This window comes from Phyllobates terribilis, unplaced genomic scaffold (assembly GCF_046119375.1).
Source record: "Phyllobates terribilis strain yellow unplaced genomic scaffold, ASM4611937v1 Scaffold_2__4_contigs__length_985480577, whole genome shotgun sequence".
NCBI lineage: Eukaryota > Metazoa > Chordata > Amphibia > Anura > Dendrobatidae > Phyllobates > Phyllobates terribilis.
Genome location: NW_027362762.1, coordinates 199,278,165 through 199,304,314, shown reverse-complemented (window position 1 = coordinate 199,304,314; position 26,150 = coordinate 199,278,165). Strand labels below are relative to the sequence as shown.

General features: G+C 45.0%; 1 protein-coding gene across 1 annotated transcript in view; it reads left to right on the top strand.

The window, feature by feature from the left end:
- The window catches only part of WNT10B (Wnt family member 10B), a 104,608-nt gene that overhangs the window by 32,845 nt on the left and 45,613 nt on the right, over positions 1–26,150 (top strand). The window contains exon 2 of the mRNA XM_073663788.1: positions 5,285–5,445. Within this exon, the coding sequence (XP_073519889.1) occupies positions 5,363–5,445 (83 nt within the window). The 5' untranslated portion in view covers positions 5,285–5,362. The remainder of the gene's footprint in view (positions 1–5,284; positions 5,446–26,150) is intronic.

The window sequence follows — 26,150 nt, the reverse complement described above, 5'->3', positions numbered from 1 at the left end:
CAGTAAGAGGGCCAGGTACGGAATCAAGCTGTATAAATTTTGTGAGAGTACCTCAGGGTACACTCACAAGTTTAGAGTTTATGAAGGGAAGGACTCCCGGATTTAACCCCCTGAATGCCCCCCTGTTCTGGGAGTGAGTGGGAAAATTGTGTGGGACTTGGTGCACCCACTGCTGGATAAATGTTATCATCTCTACGTGGATAACTTTTATACCAGTGTCCCTCTCTTCAAGTCCCTCTCTGCGCGACGTACCGCAGCCTGCAGTACTGTCCGCAAAAATCAAAAAGGCCTCCCAAAGACGCTAATTGGGTAGATGCTAAGAAGGGGTGAGAGCAGAGTCCAATGTAGCGACCACCTGCTGGTGGTCAAGTACAAGGACAAGAGGGATGTCCTTCTCTTGACCACCATACATGGTGATGGCAGCACCCACAGCACTGTACGAGGTTCCACTACACAGGTCGGCAAACCAGACTGTGTAGTGGGGTGCAACAAGTACATGGGGGGAGTTGATCTCTCTGATCAAGTCCTCCAGCCGTACAGTGCTTTGAGAAAGGCCAAGGTATGCTATAAGAGGTTGGCGGTGCACCTTGTACAGATGGCAATGCGCAACGCTTTCCTTCTGTCACAATGTGCAGGCCAGACTTCTGCGTCGTACCTTCACTTCCAGGAGACAGTTATCAAGGCCCTGATATTTCGCAGCGGTGACGAAGCGGGCCCCAGTACTTCCGGAACTGAAGGACCGAGAATTGTACCAGGCCAGCATTTCCCGGGGCAGATCCCTCAAGTCGCAAAAAAAGGTAAGTCACAAAAGAGGTGCAGAGTGTGTTATAAAAGGGGAATTCGCAAGGACACCATTTATCAATGTGACACCTGCCCCGACAAACCTGGCCTGTGCATGAAAGAATGCTTCAAAAAGTACCATACTTCCATGCACTACTAAATTAATTTCTGACGTATGACAACCTGATGAACACTACACAACTGACGTAGTGTTCGTCAGGTTGTCATACGTCAGTTGTGTAGTGCTCGCCAGGTTGTCCTACACAACTGGCGTATGACACTACATTATAAAGTTCAAAAATCAGCTACCACTTACAAAAAGGGGGCACTTGTTGGGCATTTCCACTGTTTAGGCCCATCAGGGGCTCTGAGAACGTGACATGATGCCCACAGACAATTCCATCAAAGTCTGCATTCCAAAGCGTCACTCCTTCCCTTCCGAGCCCAGACATGCGCCCAAACAGTAGTTTTCTCCAGCACATGGGGTATCAGCATACTCAGGGGAAACTGCACAACAGATTTTGAGGTCCACTTTCCCTTGTTACCCTTGTGAAAATATTTTTTTAACATTTTTGTGGAAAAAATGTTTTTTTTTTATTTTCACAAGTCAACATTATAATTTTCTGTGAGGCACCTGGGGGTTCAAAGTGATCACCACACATCTAAATAAGTTCCTTAAGGGGTCTAGTTTCCAAAATGGGGTCACTTGTGAGGGGGTTTCCACTGTTTAGGCACATCAGGGGCTCTCCAAACGCGACATGTGATCCGCTGTAAATATCAGCGAGTTTGGCATTGAAAACGTGAAAAATGGCACTCCTTCCCTTCCGAGCCCTGCAGTGCGCCCAAACAATGGCTTTCCCCCACATATGAGGTATCAGTATACTCAGGAGAAATTGCACAACTTTTGGGGTCCAATTTCTCCTGGTACCCTCATAAAAATAAAATTATTGCGGCAAAAAGATTGTTTTTGTAGAAAAAAAAATTTTTTTTTTCACGGCTCTACGTCATTCACCTTTGCAAAACACTTAGGGGTTCAAAGTGCTCACCACACATCTAAATAAGTTCCCTGAGGGGTCTAGTTTCCAAAATTGGGTCACTTGTGGGGGGTTTCCACTGTTTAGGCACATCAAGGGCTCTCCAAATGCAACATGGAGTCCGCTGTGAATTCCAACGAGTTTTGCATTGAAAACGTCAAATGGCGCTCTTTCCCTTCCGAGCCCTGCCGTGCGCCCAAACAATGGCTTTCCCCCACATCTGAAGTATCGGCGTACTCAGTAGAAATTGCACACCAACTTTTGAAGTCCAGCTTCTCCTAGTACCCTCGTAAAAATAAAAATATTGCGGCAAAAAGATTGTTTTTGTGGAAAAAAAATGATTTTTTTTTTCACGGCTCTACGTCATAAACCTTTGCAAAACACTTAGGGGTTCAAAGTGCTCACCACACATCTAAATAAGTTCCCTGAGGGGTCTAGTTTCCAAAATGGGGTCACTTGTGGGGGGTTTCCACTGTTTAGGCACATCAAGGGCTCTCTAAACACAACATGGGGTCCGCTGTGAATTCCAACGAGTTTTGCATTGAAAATGTCAAATGGCGCTCTTTCCCTTCCGAGCCCTGCCGTGCGCCCAAACAATGGCTTTCCCCAACATATGAAGTATCAGCGTACTCAGTATAAATTGCACAACAACTTTTGGAGTCCAGTTTCTTCTAGTACCCTTGTGAAAATAAAAATATTGCGGCTAAAAGATCATTTTTGTGGAAAAAAAAAGATTTTGGCTCTACGTCATAAACTTTTGCAAAACACTTGGGGGTTCAAAGTGCTCACCACACATCTAAATAAGTTTCTTAAGGAGTCTAGTTTCCAAAATGGGGCCACTTGTGGGGGTTTCCACTGTTTAGGCACATCAGGGGCTCTCCAAAGGCGGCATGGGGTCCGCTGTCAATTCCAGCGAGTTTTACATTGAAAACGTCAATTGGTGCTCCTTCCCTTCCGGGCCCTGCCGTGCGCCCAAACAATGGCTTTCCCCCACATATGAGATATCGGCGTACTCAGTAGAAATTGCACAACAACTTTTGGGGTCCAATTTCTCCTGGTACACTTGTGAAAATTAAAAAATTGCGGTCTAAAGTAAAATTTTAGTGAAAAAAAGTTAAATGTTCATTTTTCCTTTCACGTTCAATTAATTGGTGTGAAGCAGGTGAAGGATTAATAAACTTCTTGAATGTGGTTTTGAGTACCTTGAGGGGTGCAGTTTTTAGAATGGTGTCACTTTTGGGTATTTTCTGTCATAAAGACCCCTAAAAGTGATTTCAAATGTGATGTGGTCCCTAAAAAAAATGGTTTTGTAAATTTTGTTGGAAAAATTAGAAATCGCTGGTCAACTTTTAACCCTTATAGCTCCCTAATAAAAAAAAAATTTGGTTCCAAAATTGTGCTGATATAAAGTAGACATGTGGGAAATGTTATTTATTAACTATTTTGTGTGACATATCTCTCTGACTTAAGGGCATAAAAATTCAAATTTTGAAAATTGCAAAATTTTCCAAATTTTCACCAAATTTCCATTTTTTTCACAAATAAACGCAAGTGATATCGAAGAAATTTTACCACTGTCATGAAGTACAATATGTCACGAAAAACCATCTCAGAATCAGCGGGATCCATTGAAGCCAGAGTAGTTACCTCATAAAGTGACAGTGGTTAGAATTGTAAAAATTGGCCCGGCCATTAACATGCAAACTACTCTCGGGGGTAAAGGGGTTAAATTTATCAATAATGCATTTTCTATATTTTTAAACTGTGCAGTTTATCGTCCTATAGTAGAATTGTGTGTCAGTTGTGTGTACTTTTTTGTTTACTGGCAATTTGTAATATACTGTACAGTCATGGCCAAAAGTATTGAGAATGAGACAAATAGTAATTTTTCCAAAGTTTACTGCTTCATTTTTTGTAATGGCAATTTGCATATACTCCTGAATGTCAAAGAGTGATCAGCTTAACAGCAATTACTGTACTTGCAAAGTCAATATTTGCCCAGAAAATGAACTTTAACCCCCAAAACACATTTCAACATCATTGCAGTCCTGCCTTAAAAGGAGCAGCTAACATCGTGTTAGTGATTGATGTATTAACACAGGTGTGGGTGTTGATGAGGACAGGGCTGGCGATCAATCAGTCATGATTAAGTAAGAATGACATCACTGGACACTTTAAAAGGAGGCTGGTTCTTGGTATCATTGTTTCTCTTCAGTTAACCATGGTTATCTCTAAAGAAACACGTGCAGCCATGATTGCACTGCACAAAAATGGCCTAACAGGGAAGAGTATCGCAGCTACAAAGATTGCACCTCAGTCAACAATCTATCGCATCATCAAGAACTTCAAGGAGAGAGCTTCCATTGTTGTCAAAAAGGCTCCAGGGCGCCCAAGAAAGACCAGCAAGCGCCAGGACCGTATCTTAAAACTGTTTCAGCTGCGGGATCGGACTACCAGCAGTGCCGAGCTTGCTCAGGAATGGCAGCAGGCTGGTGCGAGTGCTTCTGCACGCACTGTGAGGCGGAGACTCTTTGAGCAAGGGCTGGTTTCAAGGAGGGCAGCAAAGAAGCCACTTTTCTCCAGAAAAAACATCAGGGACCGACTGATATTCTGCAAAAGGTACAGGGAGTGGACTGCTGAGGACTGGGGCAAAGTCATTTTCTCTGATGAATCCCCTTTTCGATTGTTTGGGACATCTGGAAAACAGCTTATTCGGAGAAGAAGAGGTGAGCGCTACCACCAGTCTTGTCTCATGCCAACTGTAAAGCATCCTGAAACCATTCATGTGTGGGGTTGCTTCTCAGCCAAGGGAATCGGCTCACTCACAGTCTTGCCTAAAAACACAGCCATGAATAAAGAATGGTACCAGAATGTCCTCCAAGAGCAACTTCTCCCAACCGTCCAAGAGCAGTTTGGCGCCCAAAAATGCCTTTTCCAGCATGATGGAGCACCATGCCATAAAGCAAAGGTGATAACTAAATGGCTCATGGAACAAAACATAGAGATTTTGGGTCCATGGCCTGGAAACTCCCCAGATCTTAATCCCATTGAGAACTTGTGGTCAATCATCAAGAGACGGGTGGACAAACAAAAACCAACAAATTCTGGCAAAATGCAAGCATTGATTATGCAAGAATGGACTGCTATCAGTCACGATTTGGTCCAAAAGTTGATTGTTAGCATGCCAGGGAGAATTACAGAGGTCTTGAAGAAGAAGGGGCAACACTGCAAATATTGACTTGCTGCATTAACTCATTCTAACTGTCAATATAACCTATTGGTACTCATAATATGATTGCAATTATATTTCTGTATGTGATATAAACATCAGACAAACACTAATAAAAACCAGAGGCCAGCAGATCATGTGAAAATATAATTTTGGTGTCATTCTCAAAACTTTTGGCCATGACTGTAGTATCTAAACATGTTACATTACTACCATACTGACACTGTTCTGTCTTTTATAGGCTCAGTAAGACTGGAGAAGAGGGAGCCTCTGGGCCAGGAGATGAAGAAAGAGCCTCACTGTCTGACACAGCTGTCCAATGAAAGGTCAGAGGATGGCCTGGGACATTCACACAGGGACTTGGCCCTGGATTCTTACCATTTCCATATGGCTCTGCAGCCGGTAATTTTCTCATTTTTATCTTGCAGAACTACTATTTTATTAAAGAAGTTGTCCACTACTTTTAATAGGGCATCAATGTCTGATTGTCCGGGTTCTCGCACCCAGAACCCCGCCAATCAGCTGTTATCTGTGCTGGCGGCTGCCGTCCGGAAGTACTTACTCGTGGTACTTCGCCGTCTTGCAGTAGTGGCCGCCGCGGTGTACTGTACATCTGGCTCCCATTGAATAGGAGGCGGATGTGTAGTACCCCATGGCGGCCACTACAGGTAGATGGCCAAGCACCGTAAGTATGTACTGTAAAATAATAATTGTTAAACCTCTTTTCTTAGAATCGTGCATTGTGCTGTTCCGCTATTATTGTAACTGACAACTGGGTGTTGCCATTCCCCTGTCAAAGGGGTGTATCTCTACTCAGGCTGTGTCAACACTGATTGGACAATATGACGGTATGTGGGGACATGCACCAAACTGGTCAAACCCAAGTGTGAACGTATTCAAAAATTTCTAAGAGGAATAACATAGGAACAACACAATTGACAAGAAAAAATGCTACAGGATTGTTATTTTAAGGGGTGTACATTTACTAAAAAACAAATATAAGGAGAATCCCCCAGGTCTAAATTTTCCTTATGATCATCTTGTGTCTTATTTTTTCACCTGATATTCTATGTCTGAATATTATATTTTATAAACTTAGTTTTTATTAGAATAAAAATATTTTACACGGGTAAAGCATTAAATGGCACATAACTGATTTACATAGTTACTGAAACAATAAGAGAAGAAAAGACAGAGAGAGAGAGAAGAGAGGGAAAAAACAAACAATAAAAAGGTGGGGTATGTATTTTTTTTTTAAATTTCATAAAGCATTCAAGGCAGCCCATGTTTGCATGAGGGTGACACCCTTCTAGAAAAGTAGATTATAGCTACAGTGCCTACAAGTAGTATTCAACCCCCTGCAGATTTAGCTGGTTTGATAAGATGCAAATAAGTTAGAGCCTTCAAACTGCAAACGAGAGTAGGTTTTATGAACAGAAGCATAAATCTTACAAACCAAAAAGTTATGTTGCTCAGTTGAATTTTATTAAATTTTAAACATAAAAGTGTGGGTCAATTATTATACAACCCCTATGTTTAATATTTTGTGGAATAACCCTTGTTTGCAATTACAGCTAATAATCGTCTTTTATAAGACCTGATCAGGCCGGCACAGGTCTGTGGAGTTATCTTGGCCCACTCCTCCATGCAGATCTTCTCCAAGTTATCTAGGTTCTTTGGGTGTCTCATGTGGACTTTATTCTTGAGCTCCTTCCACAAGTTTTCAATTGGGTTAAGGTCAGGAGACTGACTAGGCCACTCCAACACCTTGACTTTTTCCCTCTTGAACCAGGCCTTGGTTTTCTTGGCTGTGTGCTTTGGGTCGTTGTCTTGTTGGAAGATGAAATTATGACCCATCTTAAGATCCTTGATGGAGGAGCGGAGGTTCTTGGCCAAAATCTCCAGGTAGGCCGTGCTATCCATCTTCCCATGGATGCGGACCAGATGGCCAGGCCCCTTGGCAGAGAAACAGCCCCACAGCATGATGCTGCCACCACCATGCTTGACTGTAGGGATGGTATTCTTGGGGTCGTATGCAGTGCCATCCAGTCTCCAAACGTCACGTGTGTGGTTGGCACCAAAGATCTCGATCTTGGTCTCATCAGACCATAGAACCTTGAACCAGTCTGTCTCAGAGTCCTCCAAGTGATCATGAGCAAACTGTAGACGAGCCTTGACATGACGCTTTGAAAGTAAAGGTACCTTACGGGCTCGTCTGGAACGGAGACCATTGCGGTGGAGTACGTTACTTATGGTATTGACTGAAACCAATGTCCCCACTGCCATGAGATCTTCCCGGAGCTCCTTCCTTGTTGTCCTTGGGTTAGCCTTGACTCTTCGGACAAGCCTGGCCTCGGCACGGGAGGACACTTTCAAAGGCTGTCCTGGCCGTGGAAGGCTAACAGTAGTTCCATAAGACTTCCACTTACGGATGATGCTCCCAACAGTGGAGACAGGTAGGCCCAACTCCTTGGAAAGGGTTTTGTACCCCTTGCCAGCCTTGTGACCCTCCACGATCTTGTCTCTGATGGCCTTGGAATGCTCCTTTGTCTTTCCCATGTTGACCATGTCTGAGTGCTGTTCACAAGTTTGGGGAGGGTCTTAAATAGTCAGAAAAGGCTGGCAAAAGAGATCTTTAATCCACACATGTGAAGCTCATTATTCTTGGTGCCTAAACTACTTCTTAATACTTTTGGGGGACCAAACAGAATTCTTGTGGTTTGAGGGGTTGAATAATAAATGACACTCTGAATTAACTTTTAACGTTTTTTAAAAAAAAAAAAAAAAATTTGTACAAATGTCACAATGCCGAGTTAATTCCGCATGTGTCAACCAGCTAAATCTGCAGGGGGTTGAATACTACTTGTAGGCACTGTATATAGTATATTTTCTCTCTCTTTTTCTCCAATAATTGCATTCTGGTCTCGTGTTCATTTTCTTTTTTGTTCTCCGCTATTAATATATTTATATGCCTTTTAAAGAATAAATAAATCCATTGCCAAATATATACATTTATAGATTTCCAGCTGAAATATTCACAAAATTAACTACCTGTCTCAAATAAATTTAAAACGTCAGGGTGGCCTGCATTTTACTCTGTAATGATGTTCTAAAACATCACTGCATATTATAGCAGCTGCACAAGATCATGCAGCTGCAGGAACAAGGAACCGGATGTCAGACACAGACGGATTCCCCAAAGAGAAGGCAGAAATAGTTTATTACCATCTCTGTCTTTCCGGTCAATGTATACACAACACTTAAAGGGAATCTGTCAGCAGGTTTTTGCTATATAATCTGAGGGAAGCATTAGGTAGGGTCTGAGACACTGGTTTCAGCAATGTGTCACTTATTAGGCTTTGTGCTGTTATTCAATACAATGAGTGTTTTATCTGCAGGAGATTATCACTGCCAGACTAGCTCCCGCACGCATCCTGGTCCAACCATGCCCCAAGCACTGATTATCAGTTTACTGTCAATATACAGTGTACACATTTGCTAATCAGGGGTGTGGGTGGAGTCAGCTTTCTGAACTATGCTACATGCTACATCTAAAAACAGTGATCGTATCACAACTGCTGCACCTAGTAAACTAAGTGATACACTGCTGGTCGTTAGTGGTCATAAAAAAGTGAAAAACATATACACATATTCTACGCCCTACCCTGATTTTGCCTAATATCGTCAAAAAATAAATAAAAGAATATGAAAATAACATAAAAATTTGGCAAATTTTATATCACAAAAAAAGCTGCAAACATTATTTGAATATCCGAACGAGAAAATTTTTAGACCTCTTAAAGCCGAATGTGAGCAAAAAAAACTAAAATGTACCTGGTCAGTAATGGGGGAAAATGGCCTAGTCTTGAACTGGTATGCACTAAACTTTAGGTGTATGTCAATTTATGTTCCATCTGTCATCACAGAAGACCCACCACACCCACTCGAATGAGAAGTGCAGACTGACCTTCGTGCCTTCTCTGCTAATATTTGGCACTTGTGAATTATGTCCTGGTTTAGACTACCCATGGTGAAAAAGATGGGTATAATAATCTTTAAAGGTTTTGTCCACTACTTGGGCAACCCCTTCTCATTTCTCCTGTTTGGCCCCATTAAAATAAGAAATCTAATACTCACCTCCAGAGCTGGCACTGTTCCAGTGGTGTCGGCACTCGCGTTTCCATGGCTTACTTAAGGTTGTTAAGTCAGGCAAGCCCTGAGCCCAATCTGTGCCGGCATCACTGTCTCCACCTTCAGATGTATAAGTAATTAATAGGAGGTGAGTGGCCAACCGCACCTCTCACCGCTGGAAAGGTGCTAGCACCGGAGGTGAGTATAAGCTTTATTATTTTAACGAGGCCAAACATGGGGGATGAAAAAGGGTTGTCCAAGTAGTGGACAACCGCTTTAAGGACTACATATAATGTCTGTGTAATATGCATGCCCTTGATTTTGGTAGTCATTCTACAAAGAAACATAGTTTTCAATACATAGCAGCTCATAGAAACAAAACTGTGTTTTCTGATTTTGTTAGGCGTGAGAAAGAGTGAGGTTGTAAAGATGACATATTCTGGTTAAATTGGATTTTCTACACATGATGTGGGTTTAGATTTAGTTTAATGAGATAGAATGTTAGGCATTGGGCATTTGCTGGATCTGAAATGGATTCAGAGCCATCTGAGGATTCTGTGGTCTCCCACTCAGGTCCAGCCAGGGCTTATGTTGCACAGCATTTCCTTCAGTCCCAACACATAGCTAATGCACAAGATACTCAGGTTGTATCTCAGGTGTTTGTGCCTAGTACTATGAAGTATAGGTTGCGGACGGAGTTGGGGCTCCGGCAGCCTAAGTCCGAGATGGGCCGCACTGAGCATGTCCATGACATGGCGGACCGTGATTGGTGGTTCAGGAAGCAGCTGATCCGGTGACCTGGCACCGCCTGATTGGTCACTCGTGTCGTCACCAATGGTGCGACAGTGGGGCAGGGCTTAATCTTTAAAAGGCCCGCCCACAAACATGGCGGCACGCTCAGATCATTTGAGCTAGTTGTTTGGTTGTGCACGCATATCTCCAGAGCTCCTCTAAGAGCCATATTGAGCAGGTCGGCTCAGTCCAGTAGCATGCCGGCTGAGTGCACGAGTACCTGGCGGAAATCACTCCCGCACACTAACGTCTTCTCCTTACCGTAGCGCCTGTATCGCAGACAGGGCTACTGCTCCTAGTCCGGTCACACGTCTCCCTGCGGTTCTTGGAGATTGTGCGAACCGTCTTACCCTTTCCGTGTGCATTAACACGAAGGGCTAAGATTGTTGATAGGTGCGTCGCCGGTCGCTCTCCCTCCGTGCAGTTAACGGAGATAGAGCGTACCGCTTTACCCGTTCCTGTGTGAAGAAACACGGAAGGGTTTAACATCTAAGTTGTCGCTTGCCTTTCCACCCAGAAAGTGTTCGGCAGCAGTCCTCCAGGCTGCATCGCGGACCCCGGGGTCGGTTGCATTCCATTTAAATTAAGTTGTCTGCAACCGCCCTCCTAACAGTATCTGAGCGCCAGGGTCTTGCCGAACATGGCCGACAATCAGAAACTGCAGTGCTATATACAGCAACTTGAGGCCAGACTTGAGTCTCTGGAGCAAGCTGCCCCGGTCGCTGATATTACTGCAGTAGCTACCCAGGCGGCTTCTCTAGCAGCCAATATGATTAACTCGGCCGCAGTGAATGCTGCGACCACTGCAAATGCCCCATTACCCCGTTTTGCTCTCCCGGAAAATTTTTCTGGGGACAGTAAAGCCTGCAGGGGTTTTATTAATTTATGCTCCATTCACTTGGAGATGATGGAGGCACGGTTCCCCTCCGAAAGAGCCAAAGTGGGTTATGTCATCTCTTTACTCACCCACAGGGCTCTGGAGTGGGCTACTCCACTGTGGGAGCGGAATGACCCGGTAGTAACTAATGCGGGTTTTTTCCTTAAAGCCCTAAAGGGTGTTTTCCTGGGGCCTCAGGTCACACATGATACGGCCCTTAAACTGCTTGCGTTGATCCAGGGTTCGGCCACCGCCAGTCACTATGCCATCCAGTTCAGAACCTTAGCGGCTGAACTGGATTGGTCTGAGCGGTCGCTTATTCCTGTGTTTTGGAGGGGGCTGGCTGGGCATGTCAAAAATGCTCTATCTACCAGGGAGATTCCAACCTCCCTGGAGGAGTTAATCTCCCTAGCTAACCGAATAGATTTGCGTCATGCAGAACATAAGTTAGAGCTGGAGGTCCCTGGACCACAGTATCGGTTGGCACCATCATTTTCCAGACCCATTTCCAAACCCGCGGCTCCCGACCCGGAGCCTGAGGCTATGGACATATCCCGGACTGTCTCTAGCCCCTCTCGTCCCCGACCTGTACATCTCTTGGAGTGCCCCATTAATAAGGGTTCCGAGCAGTCGGGAGAACGAGTGGATTTAACCACCGTTGGAGTAGGTGCGTTAGATTCTGGGGCGCTTTCCTCTAAATTATTATGTAAGGTGACATTGTCCTTCGGCACAGCCACGGTTGCTGCCAAGGCCGGGGTGGATTCTGGTGCCGACGACAATTTTTTGTCACTCACATTTGCCCAGAGGCATGCCATCCCTATGGAGTCTCTGCCAAAGGCCATGGACATCAGGGTGGTCAACAGTTCTCGGCTGGACACACAGATTACTCATCAGTCAGTTCCCCTCACCATGTCGTTCCCTCAGGGTCACCTGGAGGTTATCTCCTTCCTTATTATCCCCGGGGGATTAGATGAGGTGCTATTGGGTCTTCTATGGCTACGTACTCATGCTCCACACATTGATTGGAGTACGGGGAGGATTTCTTCCTGGGGAAAGAATTGTGTGCCCCAATGTATGGTACCAGTCTCCCGGAGGGTAGCCCCTGAGCCTTCTACTAATTTGACCCCTGGCACAGATTCATTGTCTGTCCCCGAGACTCAGGTCTTGTCAGTTTATGTCGAAAAGAATCCCCGGATAGACCTTTTGTCCCAGTCCATGAATATGGCTAGGGACGATGACGAGCCCAGTCTTACTCTTCCCCCTGGGAGGATGTTCGTTCCTCTTAATCTACAAAAGGAGGTGCTCTCCTGGGCTCATGCCCCTAAGATCGGAGGTCATTTTGGGGTCAAACGTACCACTAAGTTCCTTCAACGGTCGTATTGGTGGTCCCGGTGGCACCAGGACGTTAAGGAAAATATTCTATCGTGTGCCATCTGTGCGAGAGATAGATCTTTCTGTCAAAGTCCGGCTGGACGTTGCCACTCGTTATCCGTGGCGGACTCCACAGATAGTGTGTCGGTTGACACTTCTTGTCATACCGCTCCCGTGTTCTATCCGGGCGACAGAGTGTGGCTCACGGCTCGCAAAAATAAAGTACGCAAGGAACCTGCCAACTTTGCCCCCCACTCTACTGGTCTATTTTAGCCTGAGGAGAGTGTCAAGTGGAGGAGGATGTTAAAGGGGGGAATAATGTTAGGCGTTGGGCGTTTGCTGGATCTGAAATGGGTTCAGAGCCATCATAAGGATTCTGTGGTCTCCCATTCAGGTCCAGCCAGGGCTTATGTTGCACAGCATTTCCTTCAGTCCCAACACCTAGCTAGTGCACGAGATACTTGGGTTATATCTTGGGTGTTTGTGCCTAGTACTATGAAGTATAGGTTGCGGGGGGAGTCGGGGCTCCGGCAGCCTAAGTCCGAGATGGGCCGCACTGAGCATGTCCGTGACATGGCGGACCGTGATTGGTGGTTCAGGAACCAGCTGATCCGGTGACCTGGCACCGCCTGATTGGTCACTCGTGTCGTCACCAATGGTGCGACAGTGGGGCAGGGCTTAATCTTTAAAAGGCCCGCCCACAAACATGGCGGTGCGCTCAGATCATTTGAGCTAGTTGTTTGGTTGTGCACGCATATCTCCAGAGCTCCTCTAAGAGCCATATTGAGCAGGTCGGCTCAGTCGGGTAGCACGCCGGCTGAGTGCACGAGTACCTGGCGGAAATCACTCCCGCACACTAGCGTCTTCTCCTTAGCGTAGCGCCTGTATTGCAGACAGGGCTACTGCTCCTAGTCCGGTCACACGTCTCCCTGCGGTTCTTGGAGATTGTGTGAACTGCTTTAGCGCCATTCCACATAGCGTAGCGCCTGTATCAAAGACAGGGCTACTGCTTCTCCCACGGTCGCACGTCTCCCTGCGGTTCTTGGAGATTGTGCGAACCGTCTTACCCTTTCCGTGTGCATTAACACGAAGGGCTAAGATTGTTGATAGGTGCGTTGCCGGTCGCTCTCAATCCGTGCAGTTAACGGAGATAGAGCGTACCGCTTTACCCGTTCCTGTGTGAAGAAACACGGAAGGGTTTAACATCTAAGTTGTCACTTGCCTTTCCACCCGGAAAGTGTTCGGCAGCAGTCCTCCAGGCTGCATCGCGGACTCCGGGGTCGGTTGTGTTCCATTTAAATTAAGTTGTCTGCAACCGCCCTCCTAACATAGAATGATATTATTTATTATAATATTATATCTATAGTCAATTACAACTAGATCCTGCCTTCTGTGTTGATATCACTAATACCTAAATCCTATAGATTCATGGTATCTGCCTTTTTGAATGTCAACCACTTGTACCCTACGGCAATGAACCGTTTAAGCACCTGAACTTCAGGAACACTGTCATGGTAGGATTTATGAAAGTCATGCACCTTGACCTCAGTGAGTTAATGAGGATTTATCTTCCAACACTAAGTGCTAAGCTTCTTTTAAGCAAAAGTGAAAATGAGGACATATGGTGCAAAAAGGGTGTTTCACGGTTTCATTGCTCACAGTGTAATGAAATAATGATAGCGATGATGATAATATAAGATTACTTGCTGCAGCTATCTGAATTACTCATATTGCTTTATTTATGTTTATTTATGAGATTTATCTCTGTTTTTGTATTAGCCAGCTGTATATCGAAACCTATAAATGTTTCATACACATTGATTGGGGTACCTAAGTGCAGTCCCCATTTTGTTGACCAGCATTTTGACTCTTTGTCTGTTTGCAAATATTAAATTCTTTGTTTATTTTAAACAAAAAAGAAGACATATAATATTGAAACATGCAATATTAAGCTGTACATATATATATATACAGCACAGACCAAAAGTTTGGACACACCTTCTCATTTAAAGCTGTTTCTGTATTTTCATGACTTTGGAAATTGTACATTCACACTGAAGGCATCAAAACTATGGATTAACACATGTGGAATTGTATACTTAACAAAAAAGTGTGAAACAACTGAAAATATGTCTTATATTCTTGGTTCTTCAAAGTAGCCACCTTTTGCTTTGATGACTGCTTTGCACACTCTTGGCATTCTCTTGATGAGCTTCAAGAGGTAGTCACTGGAAATCGTTTTCACTTCACAGGTGTGTCCTGTCAGGTTTAATAAGTGGGATTTCTTGCCTTATAAATGGGGTTGGTACCATCAGTTGTGTTGTGCAGAAGTCAGGTGGATACACAGCTGATAGTCCTACTGAATAGACTGTTAGAATTTGTATTATGGCAAGAAAAAAGCAGCTAAGTAAAGAAAAACGAGTTGCCATCATTACTTTAAGAAATGAAGGTCAGTCAGTCCAAAAAATTGGGAAAACTTTGAAAGTGTCCCCAAGTGCAGTTGCAAAAACCATCAAGCACTACAAAGAAACTGACTCACATGAGGACCGCCCCAGGAAAGGAAGACCAAGAGTCACCTCTGCTTCTGAGGATAAGTTTATCTGAGTCACCAGCCTCAGAAATCGCAGGTTAACAGCAGCTCAGATTAGAGACTAGGTCAATGCCACACAGAGTTCTAGCAGCAGACACATCTCTACAACAACTGTTAAGAGGAGACTTTGTGCAGCAGGCCTTCATGGTAAAATAGCTGCTAGGAAACACTGCTAAGGACAGGCAACAAGCAGAAGAGTGGAAATCTGTGCTTTGGTCTGATGAGTCCAAATTTGAGATCTTTGGTTCCAACCACCGTGTCTTTGTGCGACACAGAAAAAGGGAACGGATGGACTCTACATGCCTGGTTCCCACCGTGAGGCATGGAGGAGGAGGTGTGATGGTGTGGGGGTGCTTTGCTGATGCCACTGTTGGGGATGTGTTCAAAATTGAAGGCATACTGAACCAGCATGGCTACCACAGCATCTTGCAGCAGCATGCTATTCCATCCGGTTTGCGTTTAGTTGGACCATCATTTATTTTTCAACAGGACAATGACGCCAAACACACCTCCAGGCTGTGTAAGAGCTATTTGACCAAGAAGGAGAGTGATGGGGTGCTACGCCAGATGACCTGGCCTCCACAGTCACCAGACCTGAACCCAATCGAGATGGTTTGGGGTGAGCTGGACCGCAGAGTGAAGGCAAAAGGGCCAACAAGTGCTAAGCGTCTCTGGGAACTCCTTCAAGATTGTTGGAAGACCATTTCCGGTGACTACCTCTTGAAGCTCATCAAGAGAATGCCAAGAGTGTGCAAAGCAGTCATCAAAGCAAAAGGTGGCTACTTTGAAGAACCTAGAATATAAGACATATTTTCAGTTGTTTCACACTTTTTTGCTAAGTATATAATTCCACATGTGTTAATTCACAGTTTTGATGCCTTCGGTGTGAATGTATAAGTTTCATAGTCATGAAAATACAGAAAAATCTTTAAATAAGAAGGTGTGTCCAAACTTTTGGTCTGTACTGTATATATATATATATATACAGTACAGACCAAAAGTTTGGACACACCTCATTTAAAGGTTTTTCTGTATTTTCATGTCTATGAAAATTGTACATTCACACTGAAGGCATCAAAACTATGAATTAATACATGTGGAATTATATACTTAACAAAAAAGTGTGAAACAACTGAAAGTATGTCTTATATTCTAGGTTCTTCAAAGTAGCCACCTTTTGCTTTGATGACTGCTTTGCACACTCTTGGCATTCTCTTGATGAGCTTCAAGAGGTAGTCACCGGAAATGGTCTTCCAACAATCTTGAAGGAGTTCCCAGAGATGCTTAGCACTTGTTGGCCCTTTTGCCTTCACTCTGCGGTCCAGCTCACCCCAAACCATCTCGATTGGGTTCAGGTCTGGTGACTGTGGAGGCCAGGTCATCTGGCGTAGCACCCCATCACTCTCCTTCTTGGTCAAATAGCCCTTACACAGCCTGGAGGTGTGTTTGGGGCCATTGTCCTTTTGAAAAATAAATGATGGTCCAACTAAACTTAAACCAGATAGAATAGCATGCCGCTACAAGATGCTGTGGTAGCCATGCTGGTTCAGTATGCCTTCAATTTTGAATAAATCCCCAACAGTGTCACCAGCAAAGCACCCCCACACCATCATGCCTCCTCCTCCATGCTTCACGGTGGGAACCAGGCATGTAGAGTCCATCCGTTCACCTTTTCTGCATCGCACAAAGACATGGTGATTGGAACCAAAGATCTCAAATTTGGACTCATCACACCAAAGCACAGATTTGCACTGGTCTAATGTCCATTCCTTGTGTTCTTTAGCCTAAACAAGTCTCTTCTGCTTGTTGCCTGTCCTTAGTAGTGGTTTCCTAGCAGCTATTTTACCATGAAGGCCTGCTGCACAAAGTCTCCTCTTAACAGTTGTTGAAGAGATGTGTCTGCTGCTAGAACTCTGTGTGGCATTGACCTGGTCTCTAATCTGAGCTGCTGTTAACCTGCGATTTCTGAGGCTGGTGACTCGGATAAACTTATCCTTAGAAGCAGAGGTGACTCTTGGTCTTCCTTTCCTGGGGCTGTCCTCATGTGAGCCAGTTTCTTTGTAGCGCTTGATGGTTTTTGCAACTGCACTTGGGGACACTTTCAAAGTTTGCCCAATTTTTCGGACTGACTGACCTTCATTTCTTAAAGTAATGATGGCCACTCGTTTTTCTTTACTTAGCTGCTTTTTTCTTGCCATAATACAAATTCTAACAGTCTATTCAGTAGGACTATCAGCTGTGTATCCACCTGACTTCTGCACAACACAACTGATGGTCCCAACCCCATTTATAAGGCAAGAAATCCCACTTGTTAAACCTGACAGGGCACACCTGTGAAATGAAAACCATTTCCGGTGACTACCTCTTGAAGCTCATCAAGAGAATGCCAAGAGTGTGCAAAGCAGTCATCAAAGCAAAAGGTGGCTACTTTGAAGAACCTAGAATATAAGACATATTTTCAGTTTTTTCACTTTTTTGTTAAGTATATAATTCCACATGTGTTAATTCATAGTTTTGATGCCTTCAGTGTGAATGTACAATTTTCTTAGTCATGAAAATACAGAAAAATCTTTAAATGAGACGGTGTGTCCAAACTTTTGGTCTGTACTGTATATATATAAACACAATACTGTACAAAAGTTTCAGAAGAAGTGGAAAAGAATGCTGCAAAGTAAGAATTCTTCTAGGTACACTTGCCCACAGATTTTGAGGGAACTCAGCAGATCGGTTGTTCCAAACATCTCAGCGAAGTGACTACTGAATTGTTGATGTGGGTTTGTGAAAATCCTTCTATATCTTCTTGTAATTCCAGACAGACTCAATGATGCTGAGATCAGGGCTGTGATGGGGCAAATGATCACTTCCAGGACTCATTGTTCTTCTTTATGCTAAAGATGGTCCTTATTGACATTGGCTGTATATTTGGGATCATTGTCCTGCTGCAGACACCTCCCTGATGGTATTGCATGATGGATAGCTATCTGGCTATATTTCTCAGTGTTGAGGTCACCAATAAATGATTAATATTGAGCAGCGTAGACACTATGCGCTGCTAAGGAGGCTTAGTGCAGCAGGTAAAAAGCACATCCAGTGCTGCCAAGTTCATTAAGAGTCACATGACAATTAATAAATTCTAAGTCTCTTCTTCAGTGGTGTTTGCCTCTGTGCACTGTGCCAAAAATGCTACTCCAGTCAGGAATTGGAATAGCATTTCTGCCATACAAAACGCTAGCACTTTTGATGTCCTGCCACAGCTCCTCACCAGCTCTAGCAATTTCGGTGGAGCTGATTCAAACTGGCATGGAAAAGCCAAAAGTTGAAAAATTGATGCCCCACACCTCGTTGCGCAAAAATTAAGCAACTTTTCAAAGCTTTCATGCCAGTTTTCAGGCGTAACAGCTCTGATGAATCCACCCCATCATGCTAACTCCTCCTAAAATCTCCAATAGTGCTATCAGGTCAAAATTGGCAGCAACCAGGGGTACCCAGCTACAGCCTTGTACTATTTGGAGAAATCAAACCTGAAGTGATGTTCAGAAAGAAGTATTGTAGCCAAAAACTATACCTTTGACATGAAAGTAAGGTCAAGTGACTCAATTATGCAGAAAAGCATAGGACCTGGGGTGCAGAAAAAAAGCAGCATGTGCTCTGGACTGATGAATTAAAAGGTGAAATATTATTCTGCAACAAAAGGCAGTTTGTTTGCTAAAGGGCTGGAGAATGCCACAATAATGAGTGTCTGCAAGCAACAGTGAAGAATGGTTGAAGATTCCTTGAAAGTTTGTGGCTGCATTTCAGCAAATGTAGTTGGGGATTTGGTCAAGATTAATGGTGTCGTCAATGCTTGGAAATACAGGCAGATTCTTATTCATCATACAACACCATCATTGAGCGTCTGATTGGCTCCAAATGTATTCTGTAGCAGATCAACAACCATAAACATATAGCCAATGTCATTAGGAACTATCTTTATCAAAAAGAATAACAAGAAGTCCTAGAAGTGATTATATGGCCTCCATAGAACCTTGATTTCAACATCATCAAGTCTGATCTGGGATTGCATAAATATATAAAAGGATTTGCACAAGTCTACATCTACAGAAGATACGTGGTTAGTTCTCCAAGATGTTGGGTCAACCTCCCTGCCAAGTTTCTTCAAAAACTGTGTACCTAGAAGAAATAATGCTTTGATGCTCTTTTAAAGGTAAAGGGTGGAAATTTAACATTTTTTTCGAACACGTATTTCATAGTGTATGCATAATTATTACCAATATTTTGTAGTTCACAAATGATGAAAGTAGTATTTAATGTCCAAAATCTAGTGATCAGAGACCAGGCTACTAATACAATATGAGGGATAGTGATTGAAAGATGGTATAAGATGAGGGGCATTTCCAGAAAGCATAAGGCTTAATCAGGGGCGTACATAGAAATCATGGTGCCCCATAGCAGAAGCTCTAATTGGGCCACCCCCCGCCCAAAAAAAATAAACAAATATTTGTCTGTGTCACAGAAGAGCAGATCTCACAACTTTCCAGCCTTTACTTAGTCATTTTCCTCCTGCTGAAGTCCTAGATTCCTCTTTCATTGCCCCATAAAGTATGATGCCAATAAAAGTTCCCCCCCTAAACACAGTATGATACCCCTATGGTGCTTTCCTCCACATTAGCCTCCACATGCACAGTATAATGACCCTATTGAACCCCACTTCAACTCCCAAGGCAAAGTATGGTGACCACAACACAGTATGATCCCCCAACTGTGACTCCCACACAGCTCTCCACACAGTATAATGGCCCGCACTAGCCCTCCAAACAGTATGATGGACCCCACACAAACCTTCACACCGTATAATTACTTTCATACAGTATAATGGCCCCCCACATAGCCCTCAAAATATTATAATGGCCCCACATAGCCTTCGATATAGTATAATACGCCACCCATAATCCTCCATATAGTATAATGCGCCACCCATAATCCTCCAAATAGTATAATGCGCCCCCCATAATCCTCCATATAGTATAATGAACTTCCCATGGTCCTCCATAGAATATAATGCACTCCCCATAGTCCTCTATACAGTATATTACACACCCCATAGGGTAAAATGCAGCCCCCATATAGTATAATGCACCCCACAGTCCTGCAGTATTATGGGCACCACGTACTCACTGATTTTAAAATACAGTATATTTTAAATAAACTGACCTGAGTATAAGCTGAGGCAACTAGTTTTACCACAAACAACTTGGAAAACGTATTGACTCTAGTATAAGCCTAGGGTGGGAAATGCAGCAGCTACTGATAAATTTCCCCATCCTGGCATGTATGGCACCCCTCATCCCCCAATCCTGGTACATATGGCACCCCTCATCCCCCAATCCTGGTACGTATGGCACCCCTCATCTCCCAATCCTTGTACGCATGACACCCCTCATACCTCAATCCTGGTACATATGACACCCCTCATCCCCCAATCCTGGTACGCATGTCCTCCTCATCACCTAATCCTGGTATGCATGGCCCCCTCATCCCCAATCCTGGTATGCATGGCCTCCATCATCCCCCAATCCTGGTATGTATGACCTCCTCATCCCCCAATCCTGGTATGCGTGGCCCTCCTCATCCCCCATTCCTGGTATGCATGGCCCCCATCATCCCCCAATCCTGGTATGTATGGCCTCCTCATTCCCCAATCCTGATATGCATGGCCCCCCTCATCCCCCGATCCTGGTATGCATGGCTCCCCTTCAGGGCCGGCGTCAGCACCCGGCGCACCCGGGCAAATGCCGGGGCCCTGAGCAGGCAGAGGGGCCCACTGGCGGTCGCGCACCCCGCTGGGCTATGGGCGGAGGAGAGCGGTGTCAGCGCCCGCCCTTCTCCGCCGCTTGCTCAGGGCCCCGGCAGCTGGATACTTACCTCTCCCCGTGCCTCCGCAGATCAGCTGTCTTCCTGCTCTGCGCTCCCTGTGACGTCTCAGGTCAGAGGGCGCGGTGACGTCTTTACACCGCGCCCTCCCCTGAGCCGTCACAGGGAGCGCTGAGCGGGAAGACGCTGACAACGCTGGAGTTCGGACCCGAGCAGCGGGCAGCGGGCAGCAGGTAGCAGGTGAGGAGAAGGGAGGTGAGTATTTGATTTTTTTTTTTTTTATGTATGGAGGCATGGGGCAGTATAAAGAGAAGGGGGGGGAGGGGGTGGCATCCTCCATGGAGCATTATAAAGAGAGGGGGGGGCATCCTGCATGAGGCATTATAAAGAGGGGGGGTGACATCCTGCATGGGGCATTATAAAGAGGGGGGGTGACATCCTGCATGGGGCATTATAAAGAGGGGGGGGACAGCCTGTATGGGGCATTATAAGGTGGGGAACAGCCTGCATAGTGCATCATAAGGGGGGGGGCAGCCTGTATGGGGCATTATGTGGGGGGTAACAGCCTGCATGGAGCATTATAAGGGGGGGACAGCCTGTATGGGGCATTATGTGGGGGGTAACAGCCTGCATGCAGCATTATATGGGGGCCAGTATCCTGTATGGAGCGTTAAAAGGGGACCGGTATCCTGTATGGAGCGTTATAAGGGGACCGGTATCCTGTATGGAGCTTTATATGGGGGCCAGTATCCTGTATGGAGTTTTATAAGGGGACCAGTATCCTGTATGGAGCGTTATATGGGGACCGGTATCCTGTATGGAGCATTATATGGGGGCCAGTATCCTGTATGGAGTTTTATAAGGGGACCAGTATCCTGTATGGAGCGTTATATGGGGGCCAGTATTCTGTACGGAGCCTTATATGGGGGCCAGTATTCCGTATGGAGCCTTATATGGGGGCCAGTATTCCGTATGGAGCCTTATATGGGGGCCAGTATTCCGCATGGAGCCTTATATGGGGGCCAGTATTCTGCATGGAGCCTTATATGGGGGCCAGTATTCCGCATGGAGCCTTATATGGGGGCCAGTATTCCGCATGGAGCCTTATATGGGGGTCAGTATTCCGCATGGAGCCTTATATGGGGGCCAGTATTCCGTATGGGGCCTTATATGGGGGCCAGTATTCCTTATGGGGCCTTTTATGGGGGCCAGTATTCCGTATGGGGCCTTATATGGGGGCCAGTATTCCATATGGGGCCTTATATGGGGGCCAGTATTCCGTATGGGGCCTTATATGGGGGCCAGTATTCTGTATGGAGCGTTATATGGGGGACAGTATTCTGTGTGGAGCGATTCACCGGTTTCTGAGCTATTGTGGAATTTACAATAGATATCACTCATGTAATGTAAGAAGTGAAATCTTTGCATTGTACTATATATATATATTTCTCCGCCGTATCTCTGCATCATGAATCATGGTATGTGTTAAAGGGGCCCACTGAGACTCTTTCGCCCGGGGCCCAGAAAAATCTGGAGCCGGCCCTGCTCCCCTTATCCTCCAATCCTGGTATGTATGGCCCCCCTTATCCCCAAATCCTGGTATGTGTGGGCCTCCTCACCTCCCAATCCTGGTATGTGTGGGCACCCTCATCCCCCAATTCTGGTATGCATGGCCCCCCTCATCCCCCAATCCTGGTATGAGTTGCCCCCTCCTCCCCCAATCCTAGTATGTGTCGGCCCCCTCATCCCCCAATCCTGGTATGTGTGGCCCCCTTATTTCCCAATCCTAGTATGTGTCGGCCCCCTCTTCCCCGAATCCTGGTATGTGTGGCCCCCTTATCTCCCAATCCTGGTATGTGTTGCCCCCTCATCCCCCAATCCTGGAATGTGTGGCCCCCCTCATCCCCCAATCCTGGTATGCGTGCCCCCCCTCATCCCCCAATACTGGTATGCATGTCCCCCATCATCCCCCAATCCTGTTATGTATGGCCCCCCTTATCCCCCAATCCTGGTATGTGTTGCCCCCTCCTCCCCCAATCCTAGTATGTGTCAGCCCCCTCATCCCCCAATCCTGGTATGTGTGGCCCCCTTATCTCCCAATCCTGGTATGTGTCTCCCCCTCTTCCCCCAATCCTGGTATGTGTGGCCCCCCTCATCCCCCAATCCTGGTATGCATGGCCCCTCTCATCCTCCAATCCTGGTATGTATGGCCCCCTTATCCCCCAATCCTGGTATGTGTGTGCCTTCTCATCCCCCAATCCTGGTATGCATGGCCACCCTCATCCCCCAATCCTGGTATGTGTTGCCCCCTCATCCCCCAATCCTAGTATGTGTCGGCCCCTTCAACCCCCAATCCTGGTATGCATGGCTTCCTCATCCCCCAATCCTGGTATGTGTGTCCCCCCTCATCCTCCATTTCTGGTATGTGTGGCCTCCTCATCCCCCAATCCTGGTATACATGGCCTCCTTATCCCCCAATCCTGGTATGTATGGCCTCCTCATCGCCCAATCCTGGTATGTGTGGCACCCCTCATCCCCCAATCCTGGTATGTATGGCCTCTTCATCCCCCAATCCTGGTATGCATGGCCCCCCTCATCCCCCAATACTGGTATGCATGTCCCCCATCATCCCCCAATCCTGGTATGTATGGCCCCCTCTTCCCCCAATCCTGGTATGTGTGGCCCCCCTCATCCCCCAATCCTGGTATGCATGGCCCCTCTCATCCTCCAATCCTGGTATGTATGGCCCCCCTTACCAACCAATCCTGGTATGTGTGGGCCACCTCACCTCCCAATACTGGTATGTTTGGGCCCCCTCATCCCCCAATCCTGGTATGCATGGCCACCCTCATCCCCTAATCCTGGTATGTGTTGCCACCCTCATCCCCCAATCCTAGTATGTGTCGGCCCCCTCATCCCCCAATCCTGGTATGTGTGGCCCCCTCATCCCCCAATCCTGGTATGTGTGGCTCCCCTCATCCCCCAATCCTGGTATGTATGGCCCCCTCTTCCCCAATCCTGGTATGCGTGGCCTCCTCATCCCCCAATCCTGGTATGTGTGTCCCCCCTCATCCCCCATTCCTGGTATGTGGTCTCCTCATTCCCCAATCCTGGTATGCATGGCCTCCTCATTCCCCAATCCTGGTATGTGTCCCCCCTCATCCCCCATTCCTGGTATGTGTGGCCTCCTCATCCCCCAATCCTGGCATGCATGGCCTCCTCATCCCCCAATCCTGGTATGTATGGCCTCCTCATCCCCCAATCCTGGTATGTGTGGCACCCCTCATCCCCTAATCCTAGTATGTATGGCCTCTTCATCCCCCACTCCTGGTATGTGTGTCCCAATCACTTTACACATAAAAAAAATAAACACTTATACTCACCTTCCTTACCTTTGCTCCAGCACTGCTTTGTCCTGTCCAGTATAGCTGTCTAAAATGTATTTTGCTTTCTAAAAAATTAAACAGCAAAAAATAGAGAAAAGGTCAGCTCAACTTACTCAGACATCAGATGCACGCAACAGCTGGCAGTGCCCCGGGAAAATAGCAAGAGAACAAAGGAATAGTCCAGCATCAAAACGTCTTCTTAAAATCAATGAGTCCTTTATTGGAAAAATAATTAAAAAAACGTACATATAAGTCACAACCCCATGGGGGGGAGGTAGTAAACAGACGCGTTTCAGACCTTCAGGTTCTTAATCATTGCATGAGTGTCCAGTCCAAACTGGTGGGTATATATACTGTGCCTAGCTTGGACACGTGCTCACAATGAGACCAATCGCAGACAAACAATGCAACAATGGAGGATTTATTTATTGGAAACCAGGGCACCACAAGGTATGAACGATAGACACGACTTAATTTATCATTACAATTAATTATTTATGCAGTAATTTTTTACAGCATTATATATGTCAGTATGCATATATATATATATATATTGTTTTCTTATCGCATTAGAATTACCCTTTTGTATACCATATCTGCATTTTTGTGCTCTTTCGTTACAATTGCACCAGTTCTTCTGTTATAAGTTGCAACGCCCATCTTGGTGTGGAGATTGTTGGTTTTAATTATGCTAATTTGTTTGTTTTTAATTGTTTGTCTGTGATTGGTCTCATTGTGAGCACACAATGGCGTCTGTTTACTACCTTCCCCCGTGGGGTTGTGACTTATATGTACATGTTTTTAATTATTTTTTCCAATTAAGCACTCATTGATTTTAAGAAGACGTTTTGATGCTGGACTATTCCCTTGCTCTCTTAATAAATTAAACAGGTTCTTCAGTTTCAATAAGCAAGTTTTATTTAACTCAATGCTGTAAATTTGCAGTAGAAAATTTGCTTTCAAAATTCAGAAATAATGGAATATCACTATAATATTTTAGGTAATACATGTAAGTCTATAAACTTCAATGGTAAAAATGTACTAAAACATGTGCCAGAATTCTGGCACAAATTGTGTAAAAAGGTGTCTGTATGTGGTGTCCATCAAACTGTATTGTGTGTTTTAGGCTATGTGCCCACGTTGCGGAAATTAAGCGGAAAATTTGCGCTTCATTTCCGCATGTCCTTTCCCGGAAAAACGCATGCGGTATTTCGCAAGCGTTTATAGCGCGTTTTTCGCACGTTTTCGCCATGCGAAATTGCCTTGCGGTTTTTAATGCATTGAAAAGGCAATTCTGCTTGCGGAAATGCAAAATGAATTGACATGCTGCGGATTTTTGTGCGCATCAAAAACGCTGCGGAAAAATCCACAGCATGGGCATAGAACTTGTGGATTCTCATTGGGGACCATGGGGTGCGGAATAACAAGCCTTTTACAAGCGTTTCCGCTGCGGAAATTCCGCATCAAATGCGGTTGTAAAACGCTACTTGGGCACATACCCTTAGAGACTTTGTAGATCTTTTTTGAAAAGTGTTTAGAATAGGGGAATGGCTGGGAGTTGTAAAATATATAAAAGGGTATAGGAAAAAGTCGTAAAATGAAGGGGGTCGACTTGTTCTGCAAAAAACAAGCCCTCACTGAAATCTGCCAACAGTGGAAAAAATGTTATAGCTCTCAGACTATGGTGATTCAATAATTATTATATGCAAAAAAAAGTGTTCTAAATGCAGAAGTAGCAAAACATAAAAAACTATATCAATCTAGTACCACTGTAATAATACTGACCTGAGGAATAAAGTTCTTATCACTTTTACTATACAGAGAACGGTGTAAAAAATAAAGAAGGAAAAGCAATTTCTGAAGTGCTGTTTTTTGTTCATTTTGCCTTCCAATATCAAAATAAAAAGCAATCAAATGACATTATGTACCCAAAAATGACACCAATAAAAATGTCAACTCATCCTGCAAAAAAAGCCCTCATACAGGTTTGTCAGCAGAAGAAAATCCCAAAATTTTAATTCTCAGAATATGGCAATGCAAGATCAAATAATTATTTGTAAAAAAGTGTTTGTAATAAGCAAGGAAAAAC